Here is a 26,967-nt window from a genome sequence, read left to right on the forward strand (position 1 = left end):
GGGAGAGACGAGAGGTGCTCAAATTTCCGATGTGGGCTGTCCTCGATTCAAGATCACAAGCTGCGCAATCCTAATACGCCATCGATGTCTCTAGCCTTTTAGTCCATGATTCCGGGGCGTCGGAATTGATTGAGAGGTATCGGCGAAGGCATAGACACCCCGATTCGGATCGCCCGCCCTCCCGGTGAGCTGTGGTAACGAAATGTTCCCTGCTTTCTGTGGAATATTCTATTGTTATTCGTGTGGCCTATACGGCTGAGGGAGAGAGGAGCCATCGTGGTGGGGCTTTGGTCTTTTGTGCGACGTGTTGATCGTGGGAAGAAAGACTTCAGTTTTATTGCTTTTATTTTTTTTGTTTGTCTCGTGTAAGCCTTCTATTTCTGCGGTGTGGACGTGTTCTATATTTTCTCGGTCATTAAAAATCAGATTTTGATGGGAAAAGGAGAACGAAGGTGGAAGAATTAGCTATGGAGCGGCTTCTTTTGGTGCGTTGGTTTTGTATCTGTTTCCTTAGGTCCTTTCTTTGATTCAAGAAGGTTCTCCTTTTTTGCCATTTAACTTGGAGTACCGTATGGGCGTGATCTTCTAAACTGAACAAAATATGTATCAGAACATAGTCGTTTGGATGTTTCTTTCCATCTGAGTCTCCTCAAATCTGGGTTTGTTCGAACCGAGTATGAGAGAATGATCAAATCTCTTTAAAGTTTTGTGTGTTTAGTGGAGATTTGTGTTCCCCCGCAACAGTAACTCGGTGTATTTTGCCTTTTGGTGCTTATTAGTGTGTTGCTTCTTTTCTTTATTCCTAAAAGACAACTTTGTGTTTACTTGGCCTCAAAAATGTTTTGATCTTGGACCAGAAGAAGAAGAAAAGATAGCTCCCTCCACCGTTTCTGGTCATGTCATTCATAGTGTGTTTTCATTGATAACTACTGTTTTCCCAGGTGGGTTTCTTACATATTTCATAGAAACGTTTCAAGGAAAAATCCTGTTGTTACTATATGTCTTGTCAGTGCTTCTGAGATTGTCTCTTCTCACGATGGTCTCAGGTTTGAGCTTGTCTAATTGTGCTTACTGTAACATTCTTTCGAAGCCAGGCCAGTAGAATCATGTATTTTGTTTGATTAGGATAGACTAGCCTTTGCAACTGATTTCAGCAAAGAATGATATATCTTTCAGATGTTTCTGGTTTTTCTGTAACTTAACTGCTAGTGCAAGTAGTGAATTATGGATTAGCTCGAGAGAATACTTTTTTTTTTTTTTGTCCTATGATTCATTTTTGTTTCTGTGAATTGTTAATCAGTTTTCCTGAATTGCCGGATGCAGATGATTAGCTTTAGTTTTGCTTGGGCTGATATGTTAAACTCTGTTTCTAATAGATCCATGGCCCAATTACGAGACTAATTTGAGAAGGCATTTCTTGGAGGATGCAATCCAAGGATGGAGAGTTGTGATCCTGCCACTATGGATCAGCCATCCAGTCCTGGTCGGAAGATTATCCTGCACCCCCTCTATGTTCCAAAGTCACCACCTTGGTTTGATCTGAGGGTATTTTATGTAAGGGTGAGCAATTGCCAGATTGATGAATCAACTCCTGAGCATCTTACAGTTCATCACATTCCGCTTACTCCCGACACCATCCTCGAAGTGAATGGTAGAAGAAGTAGCATTTACTCTGATTATGTTTCTTCTTCACTTCGAAGGGATAGGGTTGATAAGAGAGCGGAAGAAGCTACATTTGTTAGCACAGATAGCATTAGGATGACTGGAAGTATCAGATTTGAGGTCTATGATAGAGATTGTCTAGTGCTTGCTGGTATCCTGGAACTGTGTAATTCTAATGGTTTTAGTGGGGACACAAAGAAACACAACAAAAAGTGGAGCATGAATTGTCAATCTGTAATTTTGACTGGCATGAGCTTTCTAAAGAACAAACAGATTATGAGTGTGGAGATTAATTTGCCTATGATCGAGGTATACGTTGCTGGTCTTTTCTCTGGTGCTCCCATTGTCTTGACCAAGACTCTTCAGCTTGGTTTTCTTAAGAAGCATCAGATGAAGGTTATGCTGGATTCCATTCCAGAGGATGATACAATGGAACTGAAGAAAGAAATGGCATCTGAGGATGGTTTTGAGGTACCTGTCTTTATTGTTTGCATTTCTCTACGTCTTTACAAATGATAGAGTACATCATATTTTCTTAACGTTACTGTGAGTGGATAATTTGCTCTCATTTTAGAGTTGTCAGTTGTTTCTGATTATTATTCAGAAGACATGAAGGATTTATATAGCCCAAGGCACATTTAGTACCACTTTGATCTCCATTCTGGATTCACTGGCACATAATTGTCTTTGTTAAGTTATAAATTGCAGATGTTTACTGTTCTCACAAGGAATTCACTTGACTTTCTTACCTGCATGTTTTGACTGTTGAATTTTTTCTTCATACCAATCCTTCATGAAGGTTATGAAAAATCATGGGAACATAGAGGATCCCAGTTCCTGACCTCTTATGTTGAAATGCTTTTGTTTTATTTAACATATATTAGACAATTTCTTATGTTCAAATATAACCTGAATCACCAGTGATCTGGCTTAACTATAAAATTTCTGAATTACTTATTTTACTATTTATATTTCCCCATATTTTTTGGTTGCACATATTTAATCATTATATATTTAACACTTCAAAATACAGAACCTTATAACAGTTGATGGAAAATTCTAAAAGGTTAAATTCTAGATTTAGGATATTGGTCATCAAACTCATGCATGTGAGAGAAATTTGACAGAATAGCTAAGATGCTCAGTAATCTCTGGTCCAATGGCAGGTCAAATTTTGCATTTATAGTTCATCAAATTTGCATGCTCTTCAAAATAATTTAAATGAAATCGTTTTGACATGCAAGGAGTAAGAACATAATGGCTGCATCCATCTGATTTTCCTTATCATCTCACCAGCCAAAAGATTGGATATAAAACACTTAAGAATACTTTAAAGCAAGGTTCGCCGTACCGTACCGTACCAACGTTTCGACCCGGGCTCGGTACGGTACAGTACCGGTGTACCGAGCGGTACACCCTGGTGTACCGAACAATTTAATATTTTTCCATACTATAGCACTGCTACAGTGATACAGTACTATACTGTAGCACTGCTATAGTATAAAAATAAAAAATATTCGGTACATCAGGGCATACCGCTCGGTATGCCCTGATGTACCGCCTGGTACACCGGTACCGTACCATACCGAGCCCGGGTCGAAACGCCGGTATGGTACGGTACAGCAAACCTTACTTTGAAGTTTGTAAAATATGTGTGTTTCTTCTCTTTATGCATATAGATCTTTATCATTCATCGTTCTTGTAAACCATGTGTGCATCTCTTCTCTAAACACATATCGCTTGTCATATTTTATGACAGCAGCCCACATGAGACCCCTTTGCAAAATCTTTCTCCTCTTATAAGCTCTTGCACAAGCATGATATATGAGCATATTACTATGGGCCATATAATAGGATTTTGAAAGGGTCACATCAGATAGAAAATTATTGGGAGGGCATGTTGAGACACAAAACAATATCCTTTGGAGAAACATTTAAGGTGATGTTTAATATTAGATTATTATTGGAAAAGGTATTCTTTTGGTTGATATTAGTCTCTATGTCCTATAATTGATTAATATGATTGACATAGGTTAGAAAGTGTTTTTGATTTCTTTCTCTTATATGATCGAATGTGAAGTAAACATGAACTTTTTAAAATTTTGTTGTTAAGTTGAAATTTGGTTTTTCTATCAATTATAATTTTTCTATGGGTGTTTTTGGCACCTCCTATGATGAGATCTTAGCTCTTTGCTGTCAAGTAACAATATACTAGCATTGATCCCTGAGATCCAAGTTGGTAGATGGTCAAGTGTTATCATAAAACATGTAGATTTATTTTGCAGTATTAGAGCTGACATGCAACTCTAAACGATTAGTTTAAAATCTTGTAAGCTTATACTTTTAATTAAATTGCTGCAAATATTTTAGAAGCGGAATTTTTGCAAAATTTTGCAGGTATAGGGAGTCAAAACAAGAACAAGCTCTATTGTGGCAAATTTTGACTTTGCTAGGGCCCATGTTTGCAGATATTTGTAGTATTATATTGTGATATATTCATAAAAATGTTTTGTATAATTAGGGATTACTCATCATAAGCATTTTGGGCCATGGGTCAACTCTTATTTCACTTTTGTTAGGCTAGTCAATCACTTTGATTACTAGATATGCCATCATAGCACTTATTCAAGTTAGGATATTTGTATTGTCAGTGATTAATTGTTACCTCTGGACTAGAAAATCTGAGTTCTGTCTCAAGGGATATTTTTAGTTAATATTACTTTTGTTGAGCATGATGTTTCCAAAATTCTGTCTCTTGTGGGCTAAAGTACTTAGAGCAAAGCTAAAGTGTACCAAAAAAATGAAAGCCTGTCAAAATTTGAGGTTGAACAATTTCTTGCAGGTTTAAGATTGAATCATTAAATACCAAATTAATAAAACGACCAATCTAAGGGAGTAATTGTCATTCTAGATGAATTTGAACCCAATGCTAAGTTCTAAAGTATGGTTTGGGAACCAAGAAATTAAAAGAATGCTAGAAAGAAATACACACAATGCTGTAATTGGCATGATTGTAATGTAGCTGCAAAATATAGAGGTTTTAAGATTACCTGCATATATCTATTGCCTTTTGCTTGTACCTATGATAGAATTAAAACTTTAAGATGATGTTTAGGATTTTGGTATATAGGATTAATCTCTCGACAAACAGTTCGGTATGCTATATAGAAATCATTATAGAATTGTTAATGGTAACAAAATATAGAAATATTACCTTTAAAAGGCATTGTACACAATTATTAAGAGATAAAAAGAAAGAAGAGGGTAAAGGGGGCAAGAGTTTGGGAAAAATACTAATCTTCTCTCATCAGTTATAATGTTCTTGGCATAAGACGGTTGCTATTTAGGCATCGTATGGTTCTCACTATAGAAATCTTGCTAGAGAAAACTTATTCAAAGAATTTGTATATCTCATTAGATTCTATGAAAGATTATCTAGATCTTCCAAAGTTCTCTCTTATAACTTAGCAATTCCCTCAACGATACCTTCAAAAAGGGAGACATCTCTCTCATATTCTTATAGATGCTATGACTCACTGGCTACTTAACAAAGACAACCTTTTATTATTTCCTAGTCTCGCAGAGCTCTATGTCTAGGAAAGCTAGACTTCGTCTTCCTGTTATTATTAACCTGTTATATTGCCACAGGTGTTCTCTTCTATTTCCATTTTTTGCTGTTGAGGAGTATATATTCAGTACTTGTTACACTGTTGTCTGATCTGTAGCATCAAAATCAACAACCCACAAATAACAATGGAGATAATCTGTTGTTTAAACACACCGACATATTGGGCACAGGTAAACACACACAATATAGACATAATAATTTGAGGTTAGATGAAAGATTAAAGAATTGGAGGTGTAGAAATTTACATAGAGGTCATAACAGCATTTTACTTGAGACCATTCCGTATGCATGAGGCTGTCAGCTTTGGGACTCTTTAAGTGATGCAATTATCCTCGATGACTTTTGGATATGACTTTTGGTGCCTAGTATAGTGCAAAATCGACCTTACTTCTCGTTACGTGCAAAGTGTCATCACTGTGACAAGATTGATTAGAAAGTGTGAAATTCAAGAAGTAGGTTCAAACTCATGGCAGAATCTGGTTCTTGCTAAAAAGGCTTGTTCTTTAACATATCAATCTTGCTTAGTCTTAGTTTTTGTCTAAGCCATCAGTAATGCTTGCCAGATATTTTCTTAGTTTCTCTTCTTTTAATGAATTTGGAAAAGCTCATTTAGATTACATTCGCCAAAAGAATTTGGTTCGTACACATCCTTATACCTCTTTTTATTGGTGGCTGAAATGCTCCTTCCCATCTATTTGCCCTAATTTTTAGCTATATTACCTGCTATAATCTTTTTATAGCCTCATGCAGAACCTGTTCTGACTACTGTTGTTGTCACTGTGCAGTTATCAGAATACCGAGGCTACAAACAAGAAACCGATCTGGACATGGATTATGACGAAATGTACACAAAAGCTGAATATTTGGAAGGAGAAGATGGCGAACTTTTGTGGTTCAATGCTGGAGTGAGAGTTGGTGTGGGGATCGGCCTCGGTGTCTGCCTTGGTATCGGAATAGGTGTTGGCTTGTTAGTTCGCACCTACCAAGCCGCCACCCGAAACTTCAAGAGGCGACTCGGCTGATGCTAGGCCAAAATAGTGTTGTAGGATCAGTAGCCATCGGCATTGCAGCGGCCATGTTTCTTTGCTTTCTGTCCCTTGTCGATAAAACAGCTAACTTGTTTATGCTCCATGGTACTTTTTTCTGCTGTAAATGTTTTCCACAACAGGTTTTGATTGCTCTTAAAAATATGAGGTTTGCAAGCATTTGAGATTTTCATGGCATCACATTTATTAGTAGTATCCCTAAAACAAGCACCTCTTCACTGCTTTAAAGAAAGGTTACATTGTAGCGTTTGTACAAGTCATTCACCACTAATGTTTGTGAGAATTGAGAAAGGCAGTAGATTGAAACTTGAGCTTCTTCTGAAGCACAAGTGTGAGGAGAATCATTGCCAAACCTATGAGATACGTTAAAGGTAATTGACTCTTCAAAAGAGTGATTTGACCAACTTCTTTGTGGAAACAAATACTTGTGGCAATTCCTCCCCCCAAAAGAACAAGTCAAATTAGGCCTCTCAAGCATTATGTTGGAATCAAATCTTTTCTCCAAAAGCACATGTATTTTTTCCTCGAATAATGAAGAGAAAAATAGAGGAAGAAAGAGAGAGAGAGAGAGAGAGAGAGAGAGAGAGGATGATGGTAACCCTAAAAAATTCAATATATATGCTTTACAAAATAATAAGTGGGCATTAAATCTAATAAATATCTATCAGAAGTATACCTATATATATATATATATATATATATATATATATATATATATATATATATACATATATATATATATATATATACATATATATATATTATTCTTAATTTTTTTTAAATAAATAAAATAATTTTTTATTATATTAAATGTACTTATACGTAAATTAAAGTTTTAGATCTATTATTTTATGTAATATTTTGCTAACTAATCCGAATGTCTAGAGGCTTAATGATTAGATTCTTAAAAGGATTCGGTACTGTAAAAAAGGAGTCTGCAATATTATCTCTCTTCAATTAATTGACTTTTTTGCTCCCTAAATCGTCACCTCGGATTATTTATTTTCCCTTGAATTATGTACTGACTTTAACATATTGGTTTGACGATTTCTATATTATGAGTGGGTGGGTGTAAACCGAGCGTCGCTGTCCGGACGTCTACACGTCTTTGAATACGAGGTTGGTCGAAGCGGCGATCGTTTCCTGTTTATTCTCTCGGGGCCGTCGACGACTATAGAGAGCGGAGGAGTGAGTAGCAGCAGCAGCTGGAAGTGGCGCGGTGGAGGCGATCATGGCTCTCGTCGAGGCTAAGCAAATCGTTTCATCCAACCCCGTCGTCGTCTTCAGGTCGGATCATCCTTCCGTACTCTCTCTCCTGTCCCTCTCTTCGATTCTCGTCATGTTCTGATTTGTATGTTTACCTTTTTCCAAGATCTTGACACTATAGAGATGGTTTTTGATTTTTTTTGCTGATGTTTATTCGCTCTTTTCCCTATTTGATTGTTTATAACCCTTCATTTTTCTGTGTGTTTTGGGTTCTCTTTTGATGGGGAAGGGCAAAATTTTAATATGGGTTTGATTGTCGCCTATATTTTTTTTACCCATAAATATTTTTCGTAAATTTGTACCCCCCTGAAAAAAAAAAAAATTTTTTTGGTTTGTTGTCTTCTTCTGGTTGGTCAAAGGGTTGAGATCTTGGCAGCGTACAAATTGATTATGATTCATCGGTTAGATGGCTCATAATCCTGACAACTCAAAGTTAGCTTTTTTATTTTCTCCCGAGATTATAACCCGTCAATTTCCTTTTGTATTTTCCCGTGGCATCCCTTAATTTCTTTCTGTTTGTTGACTTTTTGATCGGGGAAGGAGACCAAAAACTTTTTGTATTTTCCGGATAAATCCTTCATTTTTTTTGTTTGTTGACTTTTTGATCGGGGGATGAGACCAAATTCTTTTTGTATTTTCCCATAAATCCCTCAATTTCTTTTTGTTTGTTGACATTTCGATCGGGGAAGGAGACCAAAATCGATTCTTTCCTGTGTTTTTTTAAATTGTTCGCAAGTGTCAAAATGTTGATATGATGGTTCAGATACTAAGCGATCAGAGTAGCTTTGTTGTCCTACTATTGTCTGTTTAATATGACGATTGCTAACCTTAACTTTGGATGATGATCTTATTTTCACTTATATGTGTTGCCATGTGCTTTTGCCTTCTCTTTTTTTATCCCCTTATGGATTGTCTGTGTTGTACCTGAGTTTAGCTTTTGGTGGTTGCAGCAAGTCATACTGCCCATACTGCACAAGGGTTAAGCAGTTGCTAACACAATTGGGGGCCAAGTACAAAGCAATTGAGTTGGATGTTGAGAGTGAGTATTCCCTCCCTGCGCTATTTTCTTTGCTAGGATTTGACCATAGATTTCTAATGTTGATCTTCCTTTCATGGCTGTATGAAAGCTCGAGGAAATGTTGATATGGTTCATCATGTTCTCCTCCTGGATATGAGTGTTCTGTTATTCTTTATGATTTTATGTTGGATGTTATAGAATGAAATTTACATCAAGTAAATAGATTGAATGGATCACAGTATTAGTACTCTACAGAAGCAGTAAACTACATAGCTTAATGCCAGTATTTTCTCAGATTTTTTTACTTTTCCATCCTTAGAAAGTGTAAATTGGTGATTTTTAAGTCCATTAGTGATGAATTGTGCATCTTGTTTGAGGACTCACTGACCAGTTTATCAGTACTCTTCAAAATACTTATTAAAGATGCAATTGATTTGGATGTTGCAAGTGAGTATTGCCTTTTTGTTTGTGGGTGGGATTTTGGTCTAGCATGATAATCTTGGTCTTTGTCTCCGGTTCGATGGCTGTATGTAATATGTACGCTTGAAGAAATGTCGATACAGGATTTTGGTCTAGCGTGTTGACGTTGGTCTTCATTTCCAGCTTGATGGTTCCATGTACGCTTGAAGAAATGTTGATATGGGATTTTGGTCTAGTGTGTTAATCTTGGCCTTTGTTTCCCATTTGATGGCTGTATGTACACTCGAAGGAATGTTGATATGGTTCATGTTTTCCCTCTGGATAGTGTTCTGTGCCTCTTGGAGACCTTATGTTAGAGGCAACAGAGTGCTCTTCACATCAAGTTGATAGATTAAGTGGATCACAGTAATAATACTCTGTAATAACGGCAAACTGTATAGTTTAACAACCATATCTCCTCAAAATTTTTGACTTGTGTCATCTATAGTAAATATAATTTATGATTATACATGCCTATTATTGCTGAATTGTTTTGAGGACTTGTTAACCAGTTTATTAATACTCTTCATAATACAGATTAATGATGCTATATCTAGCCAAAAATTTGTCTTAGTGACTGTGTATGTGATTGAAATTCATGAAAGAGAGCAAAAATAATATTCATGTATGCTTGTATGTTGGTCTAGTAAATATTTAATTTATAGCTATGATCTTTTGGGCCTAGAGCAATTTTTCTTTAGCTTTCAACTTGTGATTGTGCTCAATTTTGTGCCATTCTTTGTCTCAATGATGTTTGCTGTACATACCATAGTATTTGGTGGGTTATAAATTGAGATGTAGAACTTTTAATGGAAATAGGATATTGTGAACACTTCCTTTTCTTGAATTGCATATTATGCAATAGCTTTGGAATTCCATGCTTTCTGCAAACTACGCTACGTATTACTGAGTAAGATTCTGACTAAATCTTCTGCATGTAGGTGATGGGGCTCAAATACAAGAAGCATTGGCAGAATGGACTGGGCAGAGAACTGTTCCAAATGTTTTTGTTGGTGGGAAACATATTGGTGGCTGTGATAGTACGTCCCTTGGCCTTTCATGTTCCTACACAAATTTGGCGTAGACATATATCTTTTGTTCCCCTTTAGTCTCAAACTTGTAATGATAACCTCTGATTTTGTTTTTGATAGATGTTATGATGCATCATTGCTATAAGATGATAGTCATCGTCATTTGTTTTTGGCTTTAGGATAAACAATTTAAGATCTCATCTATCCCGAAAAGTTTTCATGGAAGTTGTGTAGTAGAATGGCAGACGTACAAATCTGATACATTTCTGATAATATAAACATGATGAGTACATATAGATGCAAAGAAGGATTTTCATGTTTATGTCACTAATTAACTAGCCATTACATGTCTTCCAACTTTCTGACTGATGAATGATTTCAACAGATACCATGGCGAGTCACGGTAAAGGCGAGCTGGTCCCTCTGCTAGTTGATGCTGGTGCTGTTGCTCGTGCAGCATATCGCGTTGTTTAAATACTAGTAAGATGTCTGATCTCAGCCTTTCCAGAATAAAAGATGAGGGAACTTCTGTTCAGGACTTTGTTTCTTTGTCACTGCTATGTCAAAACGTTTTCTTCACATCAGTTTGGCTGCTATTGTTATAAATCTATAAACCGAAGATGTGAATTCGGGTCTGTTTCTTTCTACCTCTGTTCTTGAACTGCTGGTTGGTTTATATTATATTGGTGATGGAGAAAACGGGTAGATAAATTATTGAATCGTGGATTTCGCATTAGATCATGAAGGTTCCTCGTTTGAACGTATGAATGTGGCACCAGTTCAGATTTCGTGCTGCAAATTCCAAACGCATAATGGTGGTGGAAATATTTCTACCCTGCTTCTTCCTTCTTGTGTTTATGTGCACTGAACAATAGAGATCTCCGACGGGTTGGGTGGATTAATATGCTATAGATGTGAATGCTTCCTAGCAGGAAGTGAGCCACCGAGCACTTGGCATTATCACCGAGAACCATAAGGTGCCACACTTATAGGAGCATATTTGAGGTGGTTGGGTTCTTCTGTACACGAAATTATTATTATTGTCATATGAAGAGAGCATGCTAAACGTAGGAAGAATGCTAAATTTTCTGATAAATATGATATCAGGGCAACCACAATCTTAAAAAGTTGGAAGTTACAATGTCAAATGTTTCATGTCAGTTTGCATAATAATTAGGGGAAGAATTAGCATAATTGGTTTAAAGAAAACCGAAAGGCGATTGTTGGGAAAAATATTCTTTTTTTTTTGTGTGTATTTTTTTTGGATGATACCACTTTTCATAATTCCCAAATAATCATTTCTTATTTTTAAAAATCCTAAAAATACATCCCAAAAGTTATCATGTGTTTTCCCATCCATTTTATGAGTCATTCTATGGATCAGTCCAAGTGTTTATAGTACTTTTTGGATTTTTATTCATAAAAATACTATAAGACTAGTTAAAAAAAATACTGTATAGTTTTTTTTTTGTTTTAAAAACACTATAAAAAACACAATATAGTATTTTTGAACTAGTCTTATAGTGTTTTTTTTTTTATAAAAACTTATAAAGCACTGTAAATAGTTACACTATCAACAGTTGGACAAAAACACTATATAGTGTTTTTGTTTTAAGAATACTATGACATCGATATTTAATTCAAAAACACTATATAATACTTTTGAACTAGCCTTTTAATATTTTTGTGGATAAAAAACCCATTAAACAAAAAAAGACAACTTTTTTAAGGGACATTGGAAATATAAGGTGACATGAAAATGATGGAGGTATTATTGTCGATAAGGATTTTATGATTGGTTATGCATCAGACTAGATAAACAAACTCAGAAATTCTAAACTACTTATATTTTTTTTTTATGAATAAAGGGTACGTGCGAGGAAAATATGATTTTAGATTTTAATATATTTTATAATCTTATAATTGTTAAACTCATTTTTTTTAAAAAATATATATTAATTACTTATGTGAACATAACTATAATTAGTTTTTTTTTTATAATGGATAAGTAATGAAGATAAGATTTGAGCTCAAAGCCTTACGATATATATATTATGAAAGCTTTTACCAAGTAAGTTAGTTGATACTTTAAAATTTTTTTTGACTAGAAATATAGATTAAATTATATGTAAAGACAGAAAGTTATAATTGGAGAAAAGCTTAATTAGTTATATAATTTATTGGTATTAAGTATATGTTTTGGGAAATAGAAGAGGGGAAAAAAATTAAATAGTTATACTAGAACTGAATGGTGAAAATTTTAAAATAATAATACAACTTTTTCATGAGTAGAATGAAGAAAAAGAATATTTAGAATTTAGATGAGAACAATATTAATATCTTAAAAACTTTAAAACTAGCAATATTTTAGAGAGTTCAAAGATAAAAGGTGAAGCTTTGAGAAAGAGTTAATGCATGGTTTAAAAAGCAATTACCAAAAAAAACATAATTTAAAGATAAGCAAAATTGTTTAATAAAAAAATCATTGGAACATATTATACAACATGCACGACTTGGTGTAGCCAAAATGAAATAAAATCATCTAAAATTATACAAATTAACGATTATTATGATTAAACAAGCTAAATTGACTAAAACTCTTGATGGGAGGAGAGGTAGATGAATTCCTAAGAAAATTAAATTAGAAATAATAAACATTTAAATATTCTCCGTTGATTTAGACTTACATTCTTAAGTAACCAGTTGAAAACGATCCATGTAATTGCCCCCAAAGTAGATGTGACAGTATAGCTTTTCGTCATTGTTGTATATGAAAGTTGCTTATTGATCCAAGTGTGTTATTTAGTTTAGTTCAAACTCAAAGAAAAAGAGTTGACGCATGAGGAAGCTTAAAAAGCAATCACTATAAGATAACATAATTCAAAGCTAAGAAAAATTATTCAATTAAGAAATTCTTCAGAACATATATAATGGGATAAAAAAAAAATCTAGAACATGAATGACTTGGTGCATGAATACTAAATTGAAATAAAATCATCTAAAATGATACGATCATATTAATAAAATAATAAATTATTATCGGATAAGTTGAGTTGATTAAAATTAGTAATACAAGGAGGGATAATGAAATTCCTAAGAAAACCTTTATTAGAATTTTTTTAAAAAATTAAATATCCTGTGTTGAGTTAGAATTGCAATGTTACCTTAAATAACTCAAAGATCAATATAAGTGTCCAGTTAGATATGACATTTTAAATTTTATTATTATTATAAATTATGATATATATTGATTCATGTGTATTACTTATCGATTCTACTTTAAACTAGAAGGTCTTTCTTGTTAAGCTAATATCTTCATAGGGATGTCAGCAAGGGGTGGGGGGTGAGATGAGCAGGGAATGCTCCCTTTGTCCCTATCTCCATCTAATTTTTTATCTCTCATCCTCATCATATTCCCCATTTAGTGAGGATGGAGAATCCGAAGAGTTTTTCATATTCTCCTAACAAATTTATTTATTTTTTAAAAAGTAAAATTACTATCAAACCTAATTAATAATATTAAAATTTATATATAATAAAAATATATTTAATATAAATAGAATCAAAATTACCATACCATATGAGAGAGGTAGGGGAAGATAGAGGAGGATCAAAGAAAGTGATAATGGCTATAATAGTCGACGAGGTAGACCCATGAGGTGGGCGAGAACAATTGCGATGATGAGGCAAGGGGCTACGATGAGAAGCGGGAGTATTGCAATGAATGAGAAAGCTGAGAAGAGGGAGGAGGGTGTGTGCAATAGGGAGAGAAGAAAAAAAAGATAAGAACGATGAAGAATCATTACTGTCATTCATTGTTCACCATTTGTAACTACTGATCATTAGAGGAATCATTATTTGTTAATAGAGAGAGGAGGAGGACTAACGAAGATAAGTCAAATAATTGTTGTAGCATCACTTGCCATTAAGGGTTGGGTGCATACAAAACGTGAGACTAAGGGGAGAAATTATTCTTGTTGAACAAGAAAATATTTCATTTGATTCATTTGAACCAAATGATTCTTAATCTAATTATAAACTATTCGATGAAGATTGACCTAACTTAATTTGAATAATGAAAGTCTTAACTAGTATAGTGTTTCGGCCTAACATCTCAACCCATGAATTAATGGGTTGAGTCTAAATATAAGATGGGGAGTGCTCTAACTATCCCCATCCCGTATTTATGCAAATGCTCTCAATCCACCCCTATCCTAGTTTAGTTTTTTTCATCCCCGTCTCATTAGAGATGGTCCCCACAAATATCCATACATACAGATATAATTGATATCCCTATATATTTATTTAGAAAATTATACAATTTGGACCAACACCAACTTATTTTAAGCTCTACTTGTTAATATATCCATTATATATATATATATATATATATATATATATATATATATATATATATATATATATAATGTGAAAAAAAAATATAGTCACGTTCTTAAATTCTCAAATTCAAGAATTCGATACAAATAACATTAAGATCAAAGGGAAGCACAATCCTTACTTTTCTATTTTGTTGTTGTGGAAGATTGTGATGCAAAAACATTTGCTACAACTTCAACATATCGTGATTTACATATTTATTTTTTGATTTTTTACTTATGTATGCATGCATTAGCACATTTTTCTCAACTTGCGTTACAGTGTGATTCCCAATCTTAGAAAGTTCATCCAACACAACAATATATTGAATGTCAGCCACTTCCTTATTTGAGTATATTTGGCATTCAGTGGTTTTGGATTGTGAATTCCATCTGATTTCATGTGTACTAAGCTACAATCAATAAGAATTTTTAAATAACAATCAGCTAAAAATGAATGAATGATGTCAATCCTCTCAAACTAGTGTTAAATTCCTATAATTTGTATGAGGTTAATGAGCAAGTGGAAAGTTATAATTTTTTGATGTATTCAAAAAATTAAAAGGATATTTTGTCAATGTCATGCATTAGCAAAGTTGATGGTTTCACATAATCTATATCATATCATAGACTATACTTTCTGCCTTATACTTTGAACCTTTCTCTTAAACCTCATGTCTCATTACTTCACACACAATCACATAAACAGATATTTTTATTTCATCAACCTTCCCTCTATTTAGATTACTTATATCTTCTAAAAAGTATTAGAATAAATATACAAACTATCAAAGAATAAGGATTTGAAACCTTATCCTTTGAGGATGTTAGCTAGTATAGTAAAGACTTTGATAGTAAATCGTAAATTCTGTGGGCTCAAATCTTTAACAACCTTCGCAAATGATATTAACAGTCTCAACTTAACTAAATACATTTTATGAGCCAAGATAATTGTATTGGCTACAGTAAAAAAGCAGGTAAATTATGAACAGTTTCATTCTAGTTTTTTTTTTCCTATTTACATGTCGTAAAACAAGATGGGTAAAATTTAACCCACACCTAAATTTCAAAAGAAATCCAAAAGGATTACATGCAAAATGTTTTCTTTTTTTTTAATGCATTTCTGGCTCCATAAAAAATATGTGGGTAGAACATTAGAAAATATTTGAGAGAGAACATAGGCGTAGAACTTTCTCTTGTAGGAACAATGTGATCTCAGGATAACATTCTATAGAACAAAATGAGAATTCAAATAGCTTCTTTAGATGAAACTAACTGAAGCAGTGTACTTCAGTTTATGCATGTAACTTCATCTTGATTAATTTGAAATGCAAATTCTGTCCAAAATCTATAAATACATACCGTCCGGCAAATCCTTTGTGCAGTTTCATCAATTTGTCACAGCAAGCACTGTCAAATCTCTGTCTTGGTCAGCACATAATTTTTAGCTCATGTAAACCGCATATATAGATCACATCAGCAACTGCACTACTACATTTGACACACATCCTGATGTATCCTCCTTAAGTCAAAGCATGTCCACCTCAATGAACCTGTTATAATCTCATTAAAATTGGAGGACAGTCCTCTTACTTCAAACCTCTTTCACTGGCCAGGCACCAAATAGTAGGTCAGTATGTTAGCCAAATTCTATCAGTTTATCTCCAACTGCAATGCATGCATAAGAGTCAATAATCATAACTAGGAAGTACTACATCATTATAGATGTTTCTTAGTTATAGAGAGAGGGCAACATCCAACAAAAACTACCACCATCAGTACATCACAATCAAGAGAGAGAAAGAGAGAGAGAGCTGCAGACTTTTACTGGGACCTAATCCTTTTGTTCCATTTGCTTGTAAACCTTGGAGCTTTCTATGGTGGGGCAACTGCTTTCCTGTTCCATTAAGACAAGAGGACGTAAACAATTCTCTTATGGTGATTAGAGAATCAATGGTTAGTTTGTGATAGGAGTTACCACTTGAGGAACGGAAGGCAGTTTACTGTTACCAGAGATCGAAGCGATGGTTGAGCAACGAGGATCACATTTAGCCCACTTCAGTTTATGTAACAGTGAAAATGTAAGATAGCGATATCATTGATATCTAAAGAAATAGATCAGTTCGGTGAAAACTCACATTCTTAGCAGCCATGCTAAAAGCTTCTCGGTGAGGAATATCCGGTTTAGCTGCTTTGATTCGTTGTATTTCCTCCCTGTAATGACACGAATTTTGAGTCATGCATGTAATTTGTGGATTCTTTCTCCAGCAATAATATACACACGTTCAAGATGAAGTTGCATAATTTGATCTCGAGATTAACTGGAGAGCCAGAATGTGTTTATTGGCTTGGTTAGAACATCTTTTAAGAAACCTAATTTTCAGTTGAATGATAAGCTATCTAACCACACAAACTGCATCAGATATCAAGTGGGAGTGTTCAATCTGAAAATTTTTCTGCTTGTTCAGTATATTCATATAAATTTTAGATATTAGCAAAGTCGATGATATTAAAACTGTTCCCTTTCGATCGAGAAGGCTTTTTTTAATACCTCTTGATGTCTTTATTTCCTCTGTATTTATTTCTATTGTCCTTATGTTCTCCTTCCAAAACTGTCGTATAATCTATGCTGGCAGGTGTTTTCTGATTTGAGATTTGTCGAAAGAAATTATTAGCATGGCTCATTTAAAAGATGTAAAGGTTAATATTAATGCATCAGCATCATAGGACAACAATCTCACATGTTATATCCAGAATAAATATGCATTAGAATTTTCTGATTCAGCTTTACTACAACTCAGAGTTCTCATGTGAATCAAGTAAAGTTGCATCAATGGAGGATGGATCTCGCAGGTACCTCGAAAGAGAAAGGCTATCAGAGATGTAGTGCTCAAATGCAAACAATTATACCTATCATCTATCAGCATAACTTCTTAGATGGATTGGAAGAGATTAAAGCTTTAATATGTTATTAGAGGAGGAGGTCCTCAACTCATGTCTCTTTGCTGAATAGTTTTCTTCCTCTTTAATTGAAATTTCACAGAAAGATGAGGCAAGTATCAGAATTGTTCTTTTACAGTGCTATAGCTTAACTTCAGAAAAATATCTACGGAAAAGCTGTGCTATACTTGTTTGAAGGGTTATACCTATAGACAGGTCTTTATGCTTTTCCTGAAAGCTTAAAAGTAGGATTTTGCTGCATTATTTGTAGGGAAGCTGATGTAGAGGCTTTTGCAAAATTCGAAGATGGATCGAGAATGTTTGTTACAGTATGCTATTTCATGTCTTAGTTGGCTACCAGAGTAAGGTTTTCGCTGGTTATGGTAAACTCAGATCAAATTCAACGAGATGTTACGAAAAATAAACATATATCATTCTTACTTCATGAAGCGATTATAGGCCGAAGGCATCCTGTGTTTCTTCTCAGGAGCTGCCATCAACAAAAAATTATCCTCAGAAAATGAAAGAAAGTCCAGCAAAGAACACAAATTTGGGCAAGAATAGTAACCAAAAACCTACGTTTGACGACGTATGTTGGTTTTTGGATCATTTGTTCACTTGAACTTGATGGTGGCGGTGGCAAAGGTTGGCCCCTCAGGCATTCAGTGCAAGGACCCTAATTCAACATAAAGATCATTGTCATATGTAATGAACTTCCTCATCCATTTCTCTTCTTCTAAAGCAGAAAGGAAACAACATCCAAAGCGACTATTAGGCCTATAAGCTACATCATGTAGCTTATCACTACTGCTGCCAAAGAAAAAGTAGTTCCTGATTACAAGTAAAGCTTACAACAAACATGAAATAGAGATCCAAAAACTAGACAAGGCATTACTAATAAGTAATATAAATTTGATAGACCAGGAGAAGTGTACCTGAAGACCCATCTCATAGTCGGTGGGGCTCGGGGACTGCACCAAGGGTCTGGGGCTGAGGAAGGAGAGATGGTTACAGTGACCACATTTCACGGTGACTGTGTCCATCAGCCTCTTGCATGGAACTCCAACCTGCAGCCAAGGGAAAGAGTCTGTCACCATTCAAGAGCAAGTGGTAACTTACTTCTTTGCACCTTGTGGTGCCTTAATTTGCCATAGTATCCATTTTCTTTTCTGACAGTGAGATCTGCTTGTGTGCAAGAAGATCCTCAATAGAAAAGTAAAAGAATTATTGACATAAACTCTAGAATTAGAAATAAGATCATCTTAGTTCATTAATTAAGGAGTGGAGTACAATCAAGCTGAAGATCTGATAAACTTGGTTAAAAGGAAGGCAAAGGAACCCATATCAAAGTTGATCATCGTATGTATGATCTTGTAATGCTATGATGAGGAGACAGAAGAATCAACATAACAATAGAGAGGCATGGCAAAGTTGTAAAGGTCGAACAATTCTTAATTTCTAATTAACAAGCTTCCTTATATTTTCTTGCAACTCCGACCCTAAACTACTGAGAAGACTCGCATGAGCAAGAGGATTAAGAAAATTGAGCATTCATCTTGAGCTTCCTCATGCATGTACAATATTGGGTCTCCTCCTTAAATTGCTACTTTTGCTCTGTAAAATTTCCACTTGTTTTACCTCAAATAGCAAGATAGAAGAGGTGTGCAAGTCTCATGTGTGTTCATATTCCTAGACAGAAAGAACATAGAAGACCATCAGGATTTCTCTGTAGATCATACAGCAACATGAGCAGTATATCAACAAGAACAGTAGCTTCTCAAATGTCACCCATGGTTAACAGATGAGTACTGAAAGTGAACAAAAGGTTAAGAGAGAATATAAGATCAAGTCTGCTTTGAGGAGTCCTAGCCCTTGGACGCTAGTTGACAGTAGAATCAAAGAAAACATGATGTGAAGTAGAAATCTGGCACAGAAAGCAAACTCTTGTTGGTGTGAGGAAGATGCTTCTTTCTGATGTCCATCTTTCCTGCACATCCAAAGCATCATGTTCTGTTATTTCTTAGGCTTCTACTCCGAGGAATTACCGCAAGAACTGTGTTGCAGTAGGTGCAGCGGACGTAGCACAAGTGCTCAGTGGGAGAGACCAAATCCATGAGTACTACAGGAAGAAGAAGAAGAAGAGACAAGCCAAGGAGGAGGAGGATGATGAGGAGAAGAGATCAGGGCGGGGAAGTGGTGGACTCCTCTCTCTCTCTCTCTCACTCTCTTTCTTTGTGTGTCCAAGAGTTGGGCACGGTAAGTGTGGCATGCACCATGGCTTTAGGGTTTCTATTCTGGCAATAATGCCCGGCGGAAAACCCCACTCATGGCACGTACGACACCGCCAACCCCAGCTATTGCGCAGAAAGTTAATTGTCTGCTTCCAGTTTCTCGTGATATCTTGAACTTGGATCTACAGATTACATAAGATATTTGACTTCATTCTTTCTCTCCTTCTCAGATTATTATATCTTGGTCAATGTCACAAAAAGAGGGGCTACTGATCTCCTTGTTGAGTGACAGCTACTGCATCTGCTAGGTTTTGTAACTCCAAGGTGGAAAGCCTCATCTACACAACTACAATTGGGGATTAACACATGTAATCCGAATGTGTTTTAGCATATGAAGACATTGGGATAATCCAACACATATCTAACAAGAAAGATTTGCAGATATCTTTCACCAGTCCGTATCAATCCCCATTACAGGTCGACAAAGATCTAGCAAAGGAAGCTTCATTTCCTATAGATAATAAAAAGCACAACTCAGGGTTTCAATTCTGAGATATTTTCTGCTGCATATGGCCTTCCATGATTCCACCAAATCTGGGAAACTTGTAGCTGCATCCCCATCTTGTAATCCAAGCCATATCTAATCCCCATCACAGGTTAAGATGAACTTAAACTACTTTCCATGAGATGTTCATGCGGCGCGAGAAGATTGAGTTGAGAGAACTAGGAGGTGGAGGAGGAGGAGGAGAGATGAAAAGGGTGGGAAAAGGAGGAGGGGATCAGTTGTCGCTGTCTCAAGGTGCCACCGAGTGCGCAAAGTGATGTGACGAATCCTGGGTTTCCCATAGGAGCAAAAGAAGGGCAACCCCCGACGCGCCCTCACACTTGCCCACTTCGTATAACCACGCCTTTGTCTCCATCCATCATAGCCTTTTGGCTCTCAGCACCTGTAGGCTCTGCGGCGAGGGAAGAGCTCAAGGAGGAGAGGGAGAGGGAGAGGAGCAGCTTGTCACCTTTGGTGGGTTTAGCCACCGTCAGTAGGTCCAAACCAGGCCTCACTTTCTCTACCATTTTGGGGAAGTCTCTGGTGGATTGGACAGCTTGAGATCGCATGTCCTAACCCACACAATATAATACACCCACAGACACACCTTCTTGACCCGACTACTGAGGTAGGTAAGCAAATGTGCGCTCATGGCATGTTTGTTGCTCACCTTTTTCACAGCTTCAAATTATTCTCTCTTGTTTGGTTGGGGGTGTCAGCAGTCCACACTCTCACGAGTACTCCTATTCTGTGCCAGAAGATAAACCTGTTTCCATTTTCTAAGCAATAATACTAATAATAATAATAATAATAATAACAATCCATGAGTTTAGCCTAAATTACTATTCATCTATTTTCCTTTTTGTTTTGGAGGATGGATCCTTGGGGGGGTTGAACTTGCATTGTTGGATGTCTTGTTCCATGATTCATGTTGATATGAAAAAGAAAATATTTTCCGAAAGGACCCTCAGTTTATTATAGTTTAAGTATTTTCCGAACCACTTCTGATTCAGAGTTTTCTTTCTAATTTTTAGTAATACTTACATGCAAATCCAATCAGCCTATTGTCATGTTGGGACAATCTGGCATCCAGTTTAAGTCTCAGTAGGACGACAGATATTGTCCTATACCATGCTTGAAAGATGATTTCCAGATCTTATGGAAAGAAATTATACATTTAGGCAGATTGATCATTTCTACCAGAGGCGATGTGGTCTCTCAAAATCTTGATGTACTTGAATTATGTAGGTAAGAGATGACACAACACTCGTCCACCTAAATAGCAAGTCTTAAGCACTTAGGTTAGGAGGGCTTCTTATTGATTGATATATCTTCTACGATGGGAAGTGCATTCATCGATGAGCTTCTTTCCTTTTTCTTGTTTCACTTGCACAAAGAGTTACATGTATTACAATGAATGTATTACATGTATGAACTGGATAAATCACAGTTTTGCTCACAACTAATGTGCCATTAGATAAAACATCCATTGTTTTTGTTTAGTCTCCCTCCATTGGATCCAATTGACTAACAAAAAGAAAATGTCAGTGAAAAACTAGCTAGTGGTGACTTAAATATGTGAATAAACTTCTATGACTCCTACTATGTTTCCCCCACTTATTTGGTGTAAGTTCTTAGTTCCTATATTATTTTTTAGTAAATATTTGGTGTAAGTTCTTAGTTCCTATATTAATTCTAGTTGCTTTTTAGTTTTCTTTTGCATATACTCAAATATGATAATGCTTGGGTGACATATCCATTAATTTAAATATGAGACATTGACAAGTCAATCGCCATTGGTTGCCCCATCAAACTTCCTTCAACCAACATTTTAATAAAATGTTTGCTCGAACTTTAAACTCCAATGGCAAGAAATGCATGCTACAAAATGTTTGGCTGATAATTCATTGATGGTCACAACTCGTTCTCAAGTATCAAATCTCTCGAGCCAATCAATGGGTGCAGATCCTCCAAATGGTTTGAGCAAAAAGAAATTTTCTAGTTAAGAGTCTAATTTGGTGCTTCACCTTGAATGAAAATTTCAAGGTGAAAATTTTCATTAAGACACATCGAAAAGAAGAAAGTTTACATGAAGACACATCTGAAAATTTATGTTAAGTGTAGCTTTGAGATGAAGACACATCAAAAAGAAGAAAATTTTAACACCAACAAAGGAAAAAAAATATATAGAAATTATGTAGGTGAAATACTTCGAACAATATAACCGTAATTCCTTATAGATGAAGAGGAGAACATAATTTATTTGATGAATATTCAACTAGGTATAAGAAAGTTTACATGGATCTTCTCTCTCACTCGACCACGAGCAATAATTTAGGGGCCCAAATAGTGACATATCTCACAACATCATGATCTCTCAGATTGATTTGTCTTTGTTGTCTCTATATGGATTCCAACATGATGAGGTACTATGTTGGCCCAAGGAAAATATTGACAACTAATCTTATGTTGGATATCCAAATTGATAATTTGTTAGCCACATCAATGTTAGAATATTTGCATATATATTAGGTATTTTATGATCTTGAGTTAAGTGCAATTAAAGCCTCTATGTAAATGCCTCCTCTCCTTTGAAGAAAATATAGATCGATGGACCCAATGAGATAGATTTGTAGATGTCGAGCCACACTCTTCACAAGATTATATCCTATAATTGGCCTTTTGAGTTGGAATATCAAATTGAACATTAGATAGGATTGACTGTTCAGTATTTTTATCAAGTTATTCTATTGATAGTGTCCTTATAAGATTGAAGTTGCAGTAAAGTTAGGTGAAATTTGTAGTGTCTCTTGTATTATATATATCTTTCTCCTCTATGCCTTCTCTATGAGGTATGAAAGGCTCTAACATTTTATCTTATCTTTCTTAATCTTGTGTCATATATATACAAGGAATTTTATCTTGACAATGTCACAAAATCAATTTCAATATATAACTGTGCCAAAAAATTATGAAGCAAAATTGGCACCAAGCACCCATAATGTCATTTTGAAGATAGAGAGGAAAAATTGAATGCTCAACTTATTATTATAATTATATTTTTCTTGGATTATCTTTTATGAACTTCCATAAAAGAAAATTTGAAGATATATATACATATATATATATATATAACCTAATTGATCATTATTAATGGAACATGTGAACATCTATACGACTATAAGATCAATTACATAGATGTAAATAATTAAATAGAATATGGATGGGGCCACTCTAGAAAATTATGAATAGGATGAATCAATCCGAAGGCAATGGTGGACGACAAAGATCTCAAGCAGAAGCTAGCTAGGGTTGAAGAAGGCTGTGTCCTTTAAGACCAACCAAGGTTATGTCCTTACGCTGCCTTCCCTCTCATAATAATAAAGCGTCTGATCCCAGTAGAGGAGATATGGACATTTTAGAGTGTCATCGGTGATGCATGTTCGAGAGGCATGCAGAGATAGAGAGATGCAACTTGTGGTAGGAAGAACGACTAACTCATGCAGTACATTGAGTCTGATGTACTGTTTCCACTAAGTAGAATGGATGCATGGGAAAGAACTCCCATACTTCGTAGCAGCATCTGCTAGTATTCGAAGGAGGGGTGGGGTTATAACTGAGATGAGACTGATGCAAATCATCACTTTTTCTTCATTGTGTCTCAGTCCAGAGATCAGAAATCATTCACTGCTGGCGTTTGACACAATATATCAGTAGGCAAACCTCAGCTCAGCCTAAACAAAACTCAACCTGCTGCGAACCCAACACAGTACTGTTCACTGCTCAATACCTTCTACTTCGCTACTATTAAATTGACTTGATTTGGTTCATGCACGTAACGCACATAGACGAACTTAATTTGATCATCGTATCGGATGTGAAGCAAGTAAACACCAACATTCGGATAAGATAAGCCGATGGTCTATCAAGAGAGAGCACAGCAGATGCGACCTAGAGAGAATCTAATGGGCCAACCTTTTCAGTTTATAGGTCAAAGTTATATTTCATATGGAGAGTGAGAGAATAAGTTAAGAATGTTACTGTCATTTTCGTTAGTTATCTCATTGGATCGGTCGAAACAAATAATATCAAAGTCAGTCTAATACTAAAAGAATACGTCATGACATGAAATCACTACTTGACTGACCATCATCATATGCATCGTATAATGGTTTTAATTCTTACATTAAAAGTGAGAATAATATTTGAATGAACAACTAGATGGGTTATATCATGGGCTAAATTTCTTTTTATACCAAAAGAAAGTAACGATAAAAACAACTCTTTTCCAACACGGACGATCATAAATTCTAGAAAATAAAAATCCTACTGAAACCAATGATCAAAATCAAAAACCATAATGTATTTCAATTTTTCTAATGATACTTCTACTATCACTATTGGCATGAAAGTTATGGCAGATCAAGAATTAGTGTAAATAGAGTAGATAGAATTTACCAAAGATCATATTGAAAACTCCAAGAGCATGTTTCATGTCAAAGAACCAATTTAGAAGCAATCAAATAGAAGAACGAACACCAGATTTTGTGTGATTCGTAAGATTATGTGGAGTTTTTTGTTTCAAGATCAGAAGTTGTTGTTCTTAAGATATAAGGCCAAGTTATTGAAGATTTACATGTTAATAAAGCCTAATAATCAAGATATCAGATCTTTGTTTTAATGATTAGACATCAATTTAAATTTTCCAACAAGTACAGCAAATGATCAGGAACAGGTTCAATTGTTTCTATAGGTCTCATGCGAAAATAATTTCAAGTTCACACCCCTGATCAGGGCATGCAGGAGAAATCATTGTCCCCATGTAATGAATCCAGATCTTATCTGGGCAGGATTATAGAAATAGTCTCTTTTATCGTATTACTATTTAAGCTTTTAGTGCTCCATAGTTATCTCAGCTATCCTTTTTCCTTTTAATGCAGGAATCAATGCAGATAGATACATAGCAAATCAAGCCAATGATCAAGGCATATTGTTCCAATTTTACTATCATATCAATCTACTTGAGGTTTCAAGTTTGAAGTCAATTGCTCTACACTGTAACATCAACAAAACCTTTGGATTTACTCTGGATGTACTGGCAAGGCCTCAGTCTCAAGCACTATTCACTTTAGAACAAACGTAGCTGATGCTTACCATCAACCTACTTTAATTTTCATGATTGCTGTTCTTGGAGAAAGGTTGGGAAGTATTCTTCGGATGGTGACTTGCGTACTTGCTGCCAACTCCTCTTAACCTTATAAAACATGAACAGAACATTTTATTGTCTTCATGTGGAGGAAATTTATTTCACTGTCTTTCATTGTTATCAGAAAAGCTCATCCAAGAACAATTCTATAAAGCAATTTATCAGATAAATCACTTCTGATCAATTATGTAATACCCTGGTTTGGTCCTATGTATAAATCACAAGTGGAGGATGACGAAGAACCGATGCTAGGCATTTTGGGTCAATTTTTTAGACTCTAACTAGTTATTCGGTCAATTATCTCATCGAGTTAGATTGCGATAAATAATACTAGAGTCAATATGGTGTTGAACATAATGAGAGGCTTAGTAGAAAAAAAATCACTCATGCATGAATTTACAAGTCATACTATATTGAAAGTGAGGGATAGATGGATTTTATTATCATTATAAGTATTTTGAATTAATAGTTTAGACTCAATAGAAGAATGAGTTAAACACGAGTTTTCAATAAATTAATGAGTAAATTATCCCATCATAGTGAGGTAGCAAATTATCTTTTATTTGTTTGTTTTCTTAGCTTTTGAAGATTAATGGAGCTTCCAAAGAATGAAGGGGTAAATGAACAAAACAATTCATCCTAATTCTTATGTTTATTTCCTTTTTGATGGATACTCCTCAAATCCCCCAAGTATGCACGCTTACCTCACCTTCACCAAACACATTGCTTTAAAGGAGAGAAATTAAAATGGAAGGAACATACAAGGAAGAGAATGATTGAAAATGATGGGAGACCTTTCTCTTCCTCCATAAATCTCCATACCATCATTCTTCCTCCTCTGAAAGGTCAGGCACTTGAATCTCAAATCACTTCTGGGGATAGCTTGTTTTGCTCAACAGAGATCTGAGGATGGAGCTGAGAGAATCTGCAATGTTGGATTTTATCCTAGGCTTGTTCTTCTTTCATCCAGATCTGAGTTCAACTTCCATGCAAGGTAAATTTTGTGATCTATGATTCTTATTTGGTTTGGAAATAGTTGCTTACACTCCACTATGCATTACCACAAATTCTATGATCAAAAGGAATGCAACAAATACTCTTCATCTGTAGCAAATTAGTGAACATCTTCCCACACCTTTTTTCTTCTTCTTCTTCTTCTTCTTCTTCTTCTTCTTCTTCTTCTTTCAGGCGAACAAGTTGGGCACATGAAAGAAATTCAAACTTACAAAAACTAGTTGAATTTTTTGGAATATCAGAATGATTTTTTTAGAGACAGATCACAATATATCTCTGCTTATTGAGCATGATAAAATTAGCAAAGGCATCAGTATATGGAGGAAGAAGAATGCTTTCTTAAAGAAAGATAGAGGAAAAATCATATATATATATATATATATATATATATATTAGACATTTGTAGTTAATATCCAATTGGTCATAAGTATAATAACATTAAAAATCAAATTGATTTTAATACCCCCTTCGAAGAATATGAAAATCTTGACGATCAAATAATTGAAACTGATAACCATGATTACTAGTAGTTAACTTGAGTTTATC

General features: G+C 35.1%; 3 protein-coding genes across 6 annotated transcripts; 2 read left to right on the forward strand and 1 right to left on the reverse strand.

Moving 5' to 3' along the window:
• Positions 1 to 44: 44 nt before the first annotated feature.
• LOC135583669 (uncharacterized protein At1g01500-like) lies at positions 45 to 6,502 on the forward strand. Of its 4 annotated transcripts, none has more exons than XM_065148328.1 (3): positions 45 to 184; positions 1,377 to 2,133; positions 6,076 to 6,502. In XM_065148328.1, exons 2-3 carry the CDS (start codon positions 1,438 to 1,440, stop codon positions 6,310 to 6,312), a joined length of 933 nt encoding a protein of 310 aa, XP_065004400.1. In that variant the 5' UTR covers positions 45 to 184; positions 1,377 to 1,437; the 3' UTR covers positions 6,313 to 6,502. The 4 variants fall into 4 exon arrangements, with proteins under 4 accessions (XP_065004400.1, XP_065004399.1, XP_065004397.1 ...); XM_065148327.1 differs by having other exon boundaries at positions 55 to 194; XM_065148325.1 differs by lacking the exon at positions 45 to 184 and adding an exon at positions 210 to 485.
• A 924-nt stretch (positions 6,503 to 7,426) lies between these two features.
• LOC103980352 (glutaredoxin) lies at positions 7,427 to 10,757 on the forward strand. Its single transcript, XM_009396729.3, has 4 exons — positions 7,427 to 7,623; positions 8,553 to 8,641; positions 10,021 to 10,119; positions 10,496 to 10,757. Exons 1-4 carry the CDS (start codon positions 7,568 to 7,570, stop codon positions 10,582 to 10,584), a joined length of 333 nt encoding a protein of 110 aa, XP_009395004.2. The 5' UTR covers positions 7,427 to 7,567; the 3' UTR covers positions 10,585 to 10,757.
• Positions 10,758 to 16,164: 5,407 nt separating this feature from the next.
• On the reverse strand, positions 16,165 to 19,898 carry LOC135635651 (protein DROOPING LEAF-like). Its single transcript, XM_065146880.1, has 7 exons — positions 19,472 to 19,898; positions 18,362 to 18,493; positions 18,006 to 18,102; positions 17,868 to 17,916; positions 16,625 to 16,700; positions 16,465 to 16,542; positions 16,165 to 16,383 (listed from the first exon to the last, which is right to left on the reverse strand). Exons 1-7 carry the CDS (start codon positions 19,538 to 19,540, stop codon positions 16,321 to 16,323), a joined length of 564 nt encoding a protein of 187 aa, XP_065002952.1. The 5' UTR covers positions 19,541 to 19,898; the 3' UTR covers positions 16,165 to 16,320.
• Between the last annotated feature and the right edge of the window lie 7,069 nt (positions 19,899 to 26,967).

The sequence above is a fragment of the Musa acuminata genome, chromosome BXJ3-4 (assembly GCF_036884655.1).
Source record: "Musa acuminata AAA Group cultivar baxijiao chromosome BXJ3-4, Cavendish_Baxijiao_AAA, whole genome shotgun sequence".
Taxonomy (NCBI): domain Eukaryota; kingdom Viridiplantae; phylum Streptophyta; class Magnoliopsida; order Zingiberales; family Musaceae; genus Musa; species Musa acuminata.

Bases quoted from the DNA above. Each gene is read 5' to 3' on its own strand.
- LOC135583669 (XM_065148328.1), top strand. From the start codon at position 1,438: ATGGAGAGTTGTGATCCTGCCACTATGGATCAGCCATCCAGTCCTGGT. The intron at 2,134-6,075 runs GTACCTGTCTTT...GTCACTGTGCAG, and splicing joins CATCTGAGGATGGTTTTGAG to TTATCAGAATACCGAGGCTA.
- LOC103980352 (XM_009396729.3), top strand. From the start codon at position 7,568: ATGGCTCTCGTCGAGGCTAAGCAAATCGTTTCATCCAACCCCGTCGTC. The intron at 7,624-8,552 runs GTCGGATCATCC...TGGTGGTTGCAG, and splicing joins AACCCCGTCGTCGTCTTCAG to CAAGTCATACTGCCCATACT. The intron at 8,642-10,020 runs GTGAGTATTCCC...TTCTGCATGTAG, and splicing joins AATTGAGTTGGATGTTGAGA to GTGATGGGGCTCAAATACAA.
- LOC135635651 (XM_065146880.1), bottom strand. From the start codon at position 19,540: ATGGATTTGGTCTCTCCCACTGAGCACTTGTGCTACGTCCGCTGCACC. The intron at 17,917-18,005 runs GTAGGTTTTTGG...TGTTGATGGCAG, and splicing joins ACCAACATACGTCGTCAAAC to CTCCTGAGAAGAAACACAGG. The intron at 16,543-16,624 runs GTGAGTTTTCAC...CATAAACTGAAG, and splicing joins TTAGCATGGCTGCTAAGAAT to TGGGCTAAATGTGATCCTCG.